Genomic DNA, 13790 nt, shown 5'->3' on the forward strand with positions numbered 1-13790 from the left:
CCCGCTGCGCCACCGTCCAGCCCTTGGTATATTTACTTTCATGGGAAAATAAGTTGTGTTTGTCCTTCCCTGAGAGCATCAAAGACTGTAAGAGAGATGTGCCCTGATTATTCTGGGCCTTCAAACATTTCTGATACACCATGTACCCTGGGAGACAGGCCAACCTCAGCTTTATTTTTTTAACAAATATTTTATTCACTTACTGGATAAAGAGACAGAGGAATTGAAAGAGAAAGGGGAAGCAGAGGGGGGAGAGACAAAGAGAGACACCTAAGGTACTCATGAGGCTTCTTCCCTGAAGGTGGGAACCAGGGACTTGAACCAGGATCCTTGTGCATTGAAACATGGTGCTCTGCTGTTTGCGCTACTGCCTGGCCCCTGCTTTTCCTTTCTGTAAACTCTTTCAGTGACTTTCCAAACTGCTATTAGATTTACAAAGGGCTCAACTTCACTGTTCTAAAGTTGTCCAGTGAATCTTCAGACTAGCTTAACAATGATGATTTGCTTTGATAATCACACTCCTGCTTTGATTCTCGGCTAGCCCAGGTCTTCTGAGCAGGTGTGTTCAATATGCTACTACAGAGATTCTTGGCAACACATGGTGCGGCTAGGAAAAGGGCCCCTCGTACAACAGGCTAGACATAAGCAATAGGAAGGCAGGGCTACTAAGGCAGGGGGAGGTAAGACAGATGACTCTAGCAAAGTGTTGAAGAAGGCTAAGGACACTTTTCTTCTTCATCCATCTGTTTACTTTGGTCCTCTCTCCATGTAGCTACTGAACACTTGAAATGTAGCTAGTGTATCAAAGGGATGTGAATTGTATTAAGATCTAAAAATTGATACTTGACTTAGCTATTCAAAACCTTTGGGAAAAAATGCATTTGACGGGTTAAGTGCATGTGGCACGAAGCACAAGGACCGGCGTGAGGATGCTGGTTTCAAGCCTCCCCCCTGGTCCCCACCTGCAAGGGGGTCGCTTCACAGGTGGTGAAGCAGGTCTACAGGTGTCTATCTTTCTCTCCCCCTCTCTCCATTTCTCTCTGTCCTATCCAACAACAACAGCAATAATAACTACAACAATCAAACAAGGGCAACAACAGGGAATAAATAAATATTAAAAAAAAAGAAAAAATGCATTTGAAACAACCAAAGTTTCTGAGTATCCTTTTTCAACGGACTTAAACTTAACAAGGAAACTGAGCATTCTTATTGTGATGTGCTCAGTCTACAATGCACTTCGGATTTCAAAGACACTGTTCAAACATGCAGGACACCAATGTTTTTTAAATAACAAATTCTGTGTTCAAACAACAATAGGACATATCAGGTAAATGGAATATTATTGGATCAAACGTATTATTGTTAAAATTAATTTATTTTAAAATACATGATTATTGGAAATTATAAAAAGTGGCCCAAGGGAGCTGGGTAGCGGTGAAGCAGGATAAGTGCACATGGCAGAAACACAGTGGTTCATGGTGGACCCACAGAGCCCCAGAGCAGGACTTCACATGCATGAGGGCTCTGACTCCACTCCCTGCATTCATACATTAGTTAGAAAACTGCATTAGTTCTCCACTTTCCAAACTTCCCAGTGCACATTCAGAAGGGGTTGGGGCTTTCTGTCTGCAAAAGATGCAATTCTCTGCATAAGTCTAGCGCATGGCGTGCCCCAGCTGTTGGGAATATCGTCTATCTGCAAACAGTCACCTGTCTCAGACGGGGGCACGCACGGTATTTATTCTTTGATTTTACATTTCATCACAGCAGTTTTCAGAGACTTCGTTTTTGAGGCTGCAGACCTATGTCTTCTTTGTTGCAGCTTCTGCATTCGGAGTCTTGGGAACTACACACATCCCTAGCCTTGGGTTTCACACAGGCTTGCCAACGCCAGAGCTGTGGAATAACCAGTAGCGCAAAGAGCCTCCTTGCTTCATAGGGTGTGTGAGTAAAGCTGCACAGCTGAGCACCTGGAGACAGGGCTCTAAACTCAGTAAATCTGAAAAAACTAAACTTTGTCTGCTAGTCGCCAACTGACCTTGATCACTGGACAACAGGGCTAAAACAGTACCCAGACCTCATGGGTTTTAAATTAAATGAGATAACACATACAAGATGCCGAGAATACTGCTAGGCTTACAATAGGAGCGCAACAAATACAGATGCTCTAGAATATATATAAGCACAGCGGCAGCCAGCAGTAGTCCCAAATAGCCTTTCTCTGTCTTCTTCCTGAACTTGCTTGCTCTGTTCCCATAAGCAGTTCGTAATCCACTTGAAATGGGACAGCTGCAGGTCTAACAACAGACTGACGGTTGGCCTGTGCTGGCTGCTTGTCTTGTAGGTAGCTACAGTAACTTAGAATTAAGTAACTACATTAACAAGGCCCAGTGCTCTAAATCTTGAAGGTGGGAAAGATGAATACATTCCATACTTTGCAGGGGTTCGATTTGTATTAGTAGCATCTTTTGACTGCTAGAATGACCTCTCACGCCATCTTGGCATCACACCCGCTCTTTTACTTTTTATGTATTTTTATCTATTTATTAATGGATAGAGACAGAGAGAAATTTAATGGGGAGGGGAGGTAGAGAGGGAGAGAGACAGATACCTGCAGGCCTGTTTCACCACTCATGAAGCTTTCCCCCCTGCAGGTGTGGGACCTGGGGCTTGAACCTGGGTTCCTTGCGCACTGTGATGTGACTGCTTAACTAGGTGTGCTACCGCCTGGCCCCTGATTCTTATCCTCTTCAAAACCCATCTCTCCTCGTATTGCTCAAAAGGCCTCTCTGCACACGGATGCTTGGGTTCTGGCAGTCAAGGGAGCACTGCCACAGTGACATCAAAACAATCCTAGTAAACGTTTAATCAAGTACAGAAATGCCGCTAGGATGTTTGGGGCCTCGTGTTAGAATCAATCATGTAAGTCCTAAGCCGGGGGTCTGGAGATGTCTAATAAAGATAATTAAAAAAACAAAACAAAACAAAACTTTTTTTTCCCTCCAGGGTTATTGCTGGGCTCGGTGCCTGCACCATGAATCCACTGACCCTGGAGGCCATTTTTCCCCCTTTTGTTGCCCTTGCTGTTGCAGCCTCATTGTGGTTATTATTATTACCACTGTTGATGTTGTTCGTTGTTGGATAGGACAGAGAGAAATGGAGAGAGGAGGGGAAGACAGAGAGGGGGAGAGACAGACACCTGCAGACCTGCTTCACTGCCTGTGAAGCGACTCCCCTGCAGATGGGGAGCCGGGGGCTCCAACTGGGATCCTTATGCCGGTCCTTGCGTTTTGCACCACGTGCGCTTAACCCGCTGCGCCACCGCCCGACCCCCAAAACAAAACTTTTATTCTGTACTTATCGTGATCATTCTTGCAAGATACGATTAGCAGAAGGAGAAGTGATTTAGCTGGTGACCAGATAGCAGGGAGGATGAGCATCACCTAAGAGGTGGAAATGGAGTCAGCAGGCGTCTCAGCAGCCTTTCTGGGGAACGCCAATGCTTTGGGGATAGGTCCTCTCCTGAGCCGTGCCGCGCACAGGCGCTGAGGCCGAGCGGGAGGGGAGCGCCGCACACACCAGACGCACCTGGCACCTGGCGGCGGGCACACACCGATACCTGTAACAGACGCTGTCCGTGCAAGGGTTGTGAACTCTGACGACGACAAAGACGTGCTGGAAGTGGGACCGGATGTTTTTGGGGCTGAAAGGCTGTGCGCCAGGCTCCTGGAAAACGACGGTGACGATATCATTTCCGATGTGCCTCTTGCGCAGGAGCTAAAAGAGGAAAAAGAACAAAAAACTGGCAGTCCGCATAGATGAGACAAGGCTCCCTGGTGCTCTCATGCGGCTGCACCTCGAACACTGCACATGAATCGGGACGCGTCGGCACAGGTGATCTGCACACGTGCTGCCCGTATTTGAGGCTGCTTTACAACTGACGGTATTCTGAAGTTGACACAAAATCCATTCAGAGATTCAGACAGACCTAACTCGTACCTGGCATATTATGCCAAGTTCCAGCATCTCCAGCTCCCCCAGTTGCCATAACAACAGTTTTGTTCCATTTTCATACAAGAAAGGAACTTCCTGTGGGTAAGGTTTCTAGAGATGAAAACGGTTGAAGTAATTACAACGCAATTTATGTTTTGGTTTAATTAGTTTCATTTATGTGTCTGAGGTGTTTTCTGATACACTTTTTTTTGTTTTGCCTCCAGGGTTATCACTGGGGCTCGGTGCCTGCACTATGAATCCACTGCTCCTGGAGGCCATTTTTTCCCATTTTGTTGCTGTTAGTGTTGTTGCCTCTGTTGTTGGATAGCACAGAGAGAAATCAATCGAGGAGAGGAAGAAAGAGAGGGAGAGAGAAAGACAGACACCTGCGGACCTGTTTCACCGCCCGTGAAGTGATGCCCCTGCAGGTGGGGAGTGAGGGGCTTGAACTGAGATCCTTACGCTGGTCCTTGTGCTTCACGCCATGTGCGCTTAACCTGGTGTGCTACTGCCTGGTCCCTTGGGTACAGAGTGAGAGAGAGAGACAGAGACAGAGAGAAAAAGAATCTCTGTGTGTCACAAAATCTATGACTGAAAATTAGTAATACTTCAGAATGTTGTAGCAATTTAAAAGTAGATTAAACTTCAATTTTAAATAGCTTATTTAGTTACAGAAAACTATAACTGTTAGGATCACCTTTTGTTTCACATTAAATAGTGCCTGGGCATAGTAGTTTGCAAATTCAGGTGCTCCGAATCAGCCTGGGTCAGTGCCTTCTCAGGAAGGGTTTACTAGTTTAGTTCAACAGTGTGAAAAATGCAATTTTAAGGGCCAGGTGGTGGAACACTCATGTTATGGTCCCCAGGTCCTCACCTGCAGGGGGAAAGCTTTGCGAGTGGTGAAGCAGTGCTGCAGGTGTCTGTCTGTCTGTCTCTCTCCCTCTTAATTTCTGGCTGCTTCTAGCCAGAAAATAAATAATATTTTTTAAATCCAATGTTAAGGCCTATTTCTCATACGTATTATAAGGAGACTCTTGAGGGGAAAATGAGCCCGACATTTATATCAGCTATTAATTAGACAAAAGCTTCTATTCATGAAACTTTTTTTTTTATTCCCTTTTGTTGCCCTTGTTGTTTTATTGTTGTAGTTATTATTGTTGTTGTCATTGTTGGATAGGACAGAGAGAAATGGAGAGAGGAGGGGAAGACAGAGAGGAGGAGAGAAAGATAGACACCTGCAGACCTGCTTCACCGCCTGTGAAGCGACTCCCCTGCAGGTGGGGAGCCGGGGTTCGAACCGGGATCCTTATGCCGGTCCTTGTGCTTTGCGCCACCTGCGCTTAACCCGCTGCGCTACAGCCCGACTCCCTTCATGAAACTTTTTAATGCAACCCGAGTCATCTTCTAGCGAGGCAGCACCAACCCCAGTGGGTTATGCCACCGGTTCCCTTTCCTCATTTCTAGACATAATATATTATGGAAATAAAGGCTGGTCTGTACTCATCTCGAAACTGGCTATATCCATTACTGAAGACTGATCTACTCAGAGTTCTTGGCTATAACTGGTCTATGGATTATGTCATTCCTACACAGATAATGCCATTGTCTTTTTTTTTTTTTTTTTCCTTCCAGGGTTACCGCTGGGGTCTGTGCCTGCACTATGAATCCACTGCTCCTGGAGGCCATTTTTCCCCATTGTTGTTGGATAGGACAGAGAGAAATGGAGAGAGGAGGGGAAGACAGAGAGAGGGGGAGAGAAAGACAGACACCTGCAGACCTGCTTCACCGTCCATGAAGCGACCCCCGTGCAGGTGGGGGTGACAGGTTTGAACTGGGATCCCTGCACTGGTCCTTGTGCTTCACATTATGTGTGTTTAATCCAGTGTGCTACTGCCTAGTCCCCTGCCATTGTCTTTTTGAGGTAATGTCATTCTTTAAAAGATAGTCTGATTTAAAGTTAATGTCACAATAAAGGACCCACATAGAGATGCCATCCTGACTTCTCTGGGCAAACGACCTCACCAGAGTGTCCTAGAATCCCACCTCTCCAGAGCCCTGCCCCACTAGGGAAAGACAGAAACAGGCTGGGAAGTATGGATCCACCTGCCAACATCCATGTCCAGAGAAGAAGCAATTACAGAAGCCAGAGCACCCACCTTCTGCACCCCAGAAAGAATTTTCGTCCATACTCCTAGAGGAGTAAATGTTAGGGGAAGATAAGCAGAGGGTTCTGTGGATGCTGGAGCAGTACTGTAGTGTTTCTTCTCACTCTCTTGCTATATATATATATAATTTATTTATTTAGATACAGAGAGAAATTGAGAGGGAGAGGGGGGAGATAGAGAGGGAAAGACACAAAGAGACCCCTGTATCCCTGCTTCACCACTAGTGAGGCCTTCCCCTATAGGTGGGGGTGAGGGGCTTAAACCTGGGTCCTTGCTCATTGTAATATGAGCACTTAACCAGGTGTTAAGTTGCTAGTCCCCTCTTTCTCTTGTTTATTTTATGTACTTTCTGTCCTCTCAGAAAAGTGGCAAGTGAAAAACTGGTCACAGAAGGTCAGTATCAGATATATATGTGAGATCCTGGGTTCATTCCCCAATAATGCATTTTAAAAAAGGAGCAGAATGGGGTCTGGGCGGTAGCGCACTGGGTTAAGCGTACATGGTGCAAAGTGCAAGGGTCCCAGTTTGAGCCCCCAGTTCCTCACCTGCAGGGGGGTCGCTTCATAAGCAGTGAAGCAGGTCTGCAGGTGTCTCTCTTTCTCTCCTCCTCACTGTCTTCACCTCCTCTCTCCATTTCTCTCTGTCCTATTCAACAACAACAACAGCTATAACAACAATAACAACTACAAGGGCAACAAAATGGGAAAAAATGGCCTCCAGAAGCGGTGGATTCATAGTGCAGGCACCAAGCCCCAGCAATAACCCTGGAAGCAAAAAAATAGAAAAGGAGAAGAAATAAATTTTCACTAATGGCTGTGGGTAGCTATCCATTGAAATACCAACTCCTCTGCTCAGTAATTCACCTTGTTTAATTGAAAATGACCAGTTGAAGCTTGTTAATCTCTCTCTCTCTTTTACTTTTTTTTTTTTTTTAAATGTGTATTACTAACCAGAGCGTCGCTCAGCTCTGGCTTATGGTGGTATAGGGGACTGAATCTGGGACTATGGAGCCTCAGCCATGACAGTCTTTTTGTATAACCATTATATTATCTACCCCCACTTGTTAATTTCTTAACGTCCTCTCCCATTTGATGTTTTTCTGCTAAGTAACTAGAGCAAACTTTTTGTTCCTTTCCAAGATCATGTGAAAATATTCTGAAAATTTTTGTCTGACTGGGCAGAATAAGAAATCTAGTGTGTTTTCACTAGCGTGATGTTCAGGGACATCAGAACCTTGGAATTTGCATAAAACAAATTGTCAACAGACTCCATATCAGGAACTTTATCTTCAAATTGGTTTAGTTTCAGATTCACAGCCAAATCATTTTTTAAAATATATTTATTCATTTTCCCTTTTGTTGCCTGTGTTTTTATTGTTGTTTTAGCTATTGTTGTTGTTACTGACGTCATCATTGTGGTATAAGCCAGAGAGAAATGCAGAGAAGAGGGGAAGACAGATGGGGGAGAGAAAGACAGACACCTGCAGACCTGCTTCACCACCTGTGAAGTGAACCCCTGCAGGTGGGGAGCTGGGGGCTCAAACCAGGATCCTTACACCAGTCCTTGCGCTTTGTGCCACGTGCACTTAACTCGCTGCACTACTGCCCGACCCCCCATTGTTTTACTTCTGATTTTTGAGTCCTCTGGTAATCACAGGAGGCAAAAGCCTGCTCCCTTTTGTGACTGAATTAACACAAAATGATGCAATGTTAGATCAGATGCATGATTTGTAAAGTTCTATGAGAAAGGATGTGATTCATTCTGCAGCTGGTCTGTGAGCCATAAGCAGAAATACTGACAATAATACAACCTTTATACATTTTCAGGTCAGAAGTAAAGTTGTACTGCTTGTATTTATAAAAGAAAGTCGGTTAGCTCTCTGGTTTCAGTTTGGTGCTGCTGGTTCTTCTTTCTTTACAGATAACCATATGCTCCCTAAAATAATACCAGTTTCCACCTTACAATCTATCACTCTGCACATTTTTATCATCTCCCTGACTACATTTTAGTAACAGTGTGTTTTTATTTTAGATCTCTTTAAAACACTGTGTTTGATGTACACAAATGTCCCTTGTTATCTTCTGATAAACAAGTGAAGAAAAAAAAAATTCTAAGCTTCCACTGACATATAATTGGCTCCTGTCTCCAAGTTAATGGAACAAAGCTCTATTCCAGTCTGAAGTAAAACATCAGAACTTTCCTGCTTTGTACACTGGCCTCTCGAGATGAAACTTCACACCCACTCGGGTTTGTTCTTTGCAACCCTGCAGTCTTCTAATCACCATGATTTCAACTTGTTGCCTTCAGATTTCGGGAAAACCTCAATCTCTGTAGGTGAAAAGTCAATGACTGATTCACAAAACCATCCAGCTGGCTGTTAACCTAGACATTTGTGTCTCTTCCTTTGTTTGTAGCACACAAAGCTTCCTGCTGCTGGGACAGGTGCAGCATTAAGTTCTGGTTTAAGATTTTTACAAACTTGCCACTTAGGCTAAGTGAAATGAAACAGGGACAGAAGAAGACTTAAAAAAGGGGGTGGGGGGCGGTAGTGCAGCGGGTTAAGCACAGGTGGTGCAAGGTGCAGGGACGGGCATAGGGACCCTGTTCGAGCCCCCGGCTCCCCACCTGCAGGGGAGTTGCTTCACAGGTGGTGAGGCAGGTCTGCAGGTGTCTGTCTTTCTCTCCCCTTCTCTCTCTTCCCCTCCTCTGTCCATTTCTCTTTGTCCTATCCAACAACAGTGACAACAATAATATTAACAACAGCAACGATAGACAACAAGAGCAACAAAAAGGGAAACATGGCCTCCAGGAGCAGAGGATTCGTGGTGCAGGCACTGAGCTCCAGCAATAACCCTGGAGGCAAAAAAAAAAAAAAAAAAAAAAAAAAGCACAGGGAACATAACATCTCTTACCTGTTGCTTGTTGTTAGGTGTGTAGGGCAGCATCGTAGAGACATGGAACATAATTTCATAGTCTTTATAGGTCGTGTACAGAGAATGTGTCCCAGTGGAGTCCGCTGTAGGAAACAGAAAAAGCATATACAGAAGGCGATGAAATGACCAAGGACGGGGAAAAATGCTCTGATTCATACACAATGCAGTGATGGGTTGTGACTAGACATGGGATCATTTGGCAAAATAGACAACTATTGAATCATTATGCCCTGATAACTACTTATATCATATCACATACCAATTACATCTCGACAATCATAAACAGATTGCTCACTTGATAGAAGTATCTCTATCGATTTATTTGTTTATTGATTGATTGATTACTGGATAGGGACAGAGGGAGAGACAGAGAGACACCAGCAGTCCTGATTTACCACTTACGAAGCTTTCCCCCTGCAGGTGGGTACCATGGGCTTGAACCTGGGTCCTTGAGCATTATAATGTGTGCACTTAATGAAGTGTTCTACTGCCTGGCCCCGATAGAAGTATCTCAACAAATCAAGAATAATAATAACTGGCTTCAGATGAGAAGACCCTAGAAAGCTCAAGCACAGGCTTGTGGTCCATATTCTGCACGCTCACTGTTCAGTGATGCCTCTGCAGTGCCTTTTCAGATTAGAAACGTATAAAATAAAAGCATGAGATTGCAACAGAAATTCATTACAATATAAAATACTGCATAAGGGGAACAGGTGGTAGGCTCACTGGGTTAAGCGCACATAGTACGAAGCTCAAGGATCCGGGTTCCAGCCCCCGGCCCCTACCTGTGTGTGTGTGTGTGGGGGGGGGGGGTGCTTCACAAGTGGTGAAGCAGGGATGCAGGTGTCTCTCTCTCTCTCTCACTCTCCTCTCTCAAAATAAATAAATGAACAAAATGGCCGCAGGAGCAGTGGATTTGTAGTATAGTGCAGGCACCCAGCCTCAGCGATAATCCTGGAGGCAAAAAAAAAGAAAAGGATCATTCTTAAAATACAGCCTAAAAATTCTGTGACTAGTTTTGGCAACTAGGTCTAACTACTGTGACTGAGGACCATAAAACAGTAGACTAAGATACTCCAATAATAAATAAAATAACATAGGAAGATATATTTGCTTTTTCACTGCCAATAGTAGAGATTTTATTCCTGCGACTTGCTACCTGTATTTACAACTAAAGGAAAAGAAAAAAAATTCAATTAGAGGTCAGTGAAAACAGGCATGAAATCATTTCCCATTCCTGTTCACTGGAATTCTGCCCACAGACATCAAGTGAAGAGCCCTTTCTCAACTGTGTCTTACTGCATGCAAGAGAAATGCTCTTAATAAGCCGCTCTTAATAAATACTACAGCAGTGTCCACTGAGACTGAGATTTTATAAAGATTTTTCCCTATGGAGGATAGGGGCCAGGCGGTGGCGCACCTGGTTAAGCACTCACACTCCAGTGTGCAAGGACCCGGGTTCAAGCCCTGGTCCCCATCTGCAAGGAGAAAGCTTCACAAGTAGTGAAGCAGGGCTGCAGGGGTCTCTCTGTCTCTGTCCATCTCTAGACTCCCTCAGTTTCTTTCTGTCTCTATCCAATAATAAATAAGTAAATTTTTAATATATTTATTTATGTATTTTCCCTTTTGTTGTCCTTGTTGCTTAACATTGTTGTGGTTATTGATGTCCTTGTTGTTGGACAGGATGGAGAGAAATGGAGAGAGGAGGGGAAGACAGTGATGGGGGTGGGAGAAAGACAGACACCTGCAGACCTGCTTCACCGCCTGTGAAGCGACTCCCCTGCAGGTGGGGAGCCGGGGGCTCGAACAGGGATCCTTACGCTGGTCCCTGCGCTTTGCGCCACGTGCACTTAACCCGCTGTGCACTTAACGCCCGACTCCCGTCAATTTTAAAAAACAAGAAAGCTGAAAGAAAGATAATGACAATTTCTAGTCCCTTAGTCATCAATAAATCAAGATGTCTATTGATACCAAGAAACCAGAGACAAGAACCTGTAACTGTTCTGTAAGACCTGACCGTATAGGCTGTAAGACGAGCAAAGGTGCATTCATTCTGGGTCTAGAGTTTCCATCAACCATACTGCGGAGAACCAAAACACAATCTTGCTTGTTGGGGAGGACACTGCAAGACAGAGAAAGGCAGCATTCCTTGGGGAGGTTTCCATGGGCGCGGGGAAACACAATTTCAGGGGGTAGGTGTGGTGTGGGGTTATACCCATTACCATAGAACCTTGTCAATCACTGCCGTTTATTTTTTAATAATAGTTCTCAAAATTTAATCACTTAGGGGTGGAGGATGGGGACAAGAGTGAAGGCAAATTCCTAACTCCGGCCTCCAGAAATAGTTTAGTGGGTATGGGGCTGGGAAGGAGAAAAAAAAAATTAATGTCCAGGTAAAAATAAATAAATAAAATAAGCATGTCCAGGTGAGCCTAATGAAGTCGCTTCATTTCCCTAAGAGAAAACTCAGAAAACACCACAATGTGACTTACAAACAGACTTAAAATTAACTTCTGAGGCCTGAATTTCATTCTCGAGCTTCTTGGAGAAACCTCACTTTGAAGCCAACATGGAAATGTAAAGGGCTGAGAACAAGTTAAGGGAGAACAAAGCAAATAATCCTTAGGGGAAAACGAACAAACAAACAGGGAGTCGGGCGGTAGCGCAGTGGGTTAATACGGGTGATGCAAAGCGCAAGGACCGGCGTAAGGATCCCGGTTCGAGCCCCCGGCTCCCCACCTGCAGGGGAGTCGCTTCACAGGCGGTGAAGCAGGTCTGTGTTGTTTTCGCCGGGCTGGCTTCACGGGCGGGTAACAGACGACCTGGGACTCATGCCTGGGTTGTACGCAGTATCTCTTTATTCATGCAGGACGCAGCGCAATCTATATCAAGCTAAGCTAAACTCTAAAAACTACAAACAATCTTGTCCTTATAAATATACTAGCCCAGTAGGGTGGGAACAGGATGCGATGCAGAGAGGGTGGAGAGAAAAGTGACTGGTGAAAATCAGGGTATGACAAGGAGACAGGGCGGAGCAAAAACATATCATGAACCAGTGGGGATTGAACCAATGTCCTGCAGTGGTTATGTAAATAGAATACAGTAGTTATGTAAATAGAATAGTGTTAAGCAGGGGGGATTAAACTAATGAAACAGAAGGGGTTTTTAGAAGCATACCAACAGGTCTGCAGGTGTCTGTCTGTCTCTCCCCTTGTCTTCCCCTCCTCTCTCCATTTCTCTCTGTCCTATCCAACAATGACGACATCAACAACAACAACAACTACAACAATAAAACAACAAGGGCAACAAAAGGGACTAAATATGAAAACAAACAAACTGGAAGAGTATGTGCACACATTTACCTAAGAAAAATATCTTCTACATATTAATGATTACCATCCCAAAAGATATAAATGGATACAGTCAAGTCATCAACTTGATTTAAGAGAGATCTTGAGTATGAAGAATGGATCGACTGCTAAGGAACTTCTGCTCAAAATACCTTCAGTACATTTTAACATTTTAAAGTGAATGTGTCAGCTTTGACGTGTTGTTAGATGTTCTTCAGGCTGATGTGAAGTAAAATTAATGAACTAGGAAAGGAGAGACTGTTATACAGGATTAATTCATGCCATTTGCTTTATCTGTCTTTCTGGTTCTAAAAGGATTACAGCCAGACAGGACAAATGAAGTGGAAAACCAACCTGGAAGGTGACTTGTTTTTTTGGATTCTAACTTTGTCTTCTTCCCGGCCTGTCTTATGTCAGGCAATGCAAGCTATCTGACCAACGTTTTTCTGAGATACTTTGAAAACCCTTAGAGTTCTACTGATAATTTTAGATAATTTTAACACTTTGGAATCAATTTCAAAAATGATGAGCGAAATTAAGGTCAAAATGATAAAGAAAAAAGTTTCCCTTCTGAGGAAACTGACAAAAGGCTGACAAAAACCATCAGATAAGAGGGGTACAACTCCACACAATTCCCACCACCAGAACTCCGAATCCCATTCCCTCCCCTGATAGCTTTCCTTATCTTTATCCCTCTAGGAGTATGGACCCAAAGTCACTGTGGGATGCAGAAGGTTTTTGACTCTCCAAATCTTGAAAGTACTATATATACTTAAACTGCTAAACTTTTACCCAAAAAGGAGAAAATATGAATATATGCTATATTGAAAAAAAAAAAAACCCATCACTGCTGTGGTTATGATCTTTTTGCAACCTTGAAACCAATAGAGGTTTAATAAAATAATTAGGAAAACAAAAGTTGTACTTTCTATAATTCTTTTAAAGTGTTACTGACACATATGAGTATATAAAATCAGGCCAAGAACATAGCTTGATGAATAGATTTAATTGCAGTACTACAGGAAGAGGGGTGAGGATACACACTAAACATGACTGTAGAGAAATATAATTGTATGGGGCCACATGGTGTCGCACCAGGTTAAGGCAAGGACCAGTACAAGGCTCACAGTTCAAGGCCCCAGCTTCCCACCTGCAGGGGGACTGCTTCACATGGGGTGAAGCAGGTCCTCTCTCTCTCTCTCTCTCTCTCTCTCTCTCTCTCTCTCTCTCTCCCCCTCTCTACTTCCCCTTCTCAATTCCTCTCTGTCCTACCCAATTAAAAAAGAAAAAAGAGTGACCCATAGGACCTTGCCCTCAACATGGATAAACAAAGGTAGAGAATGTTCCAT

The 13790-nt window shown here is 44.0% G+C and overlaps 1 protein-coding gene across 1 annotated transcript in view; it reads right to left on the reverse strand.

Annotated features, from left to right (window-relative positions):
* SIPA1L1 (signal induced proliferation associated 1 like 1) overlaps positions 1-13790 on the reverse strand; it is a 322776-nt gene that overhangs the window by 84229 nt on the left and 224757 nt on the right. Inside the window, exons 9-10 of the mRNA XM_060174201.1 lie at positions 9071-9174; positions 3620-3777 (exon numbers count right to left, since the gene is read on the reverse strand). Coding sequence (XP_060030184.1) covers positions 3620-3777; positions 9071-9174 — 262 coding nt within the window. The remainder of the gene's footprint in view (positions 1-3619; positions 3778-9070; positions 9175-13790) is intronic.

The sequence above is a fragment of the Erinaceus europaeus genome, chromosome 16 (assembly GCF_950295315.1).
Source record: "Erinaceus europaeus chromosome 16, mEriEur2.1, whole genome shotgun sequence".
Lineage (NCBI taxonomy): Eukaryota > Metazoa > Chordata > Mammalia > Eulipotyphla > Erinaceidae > Erinaceus > Erinaceus europaeus.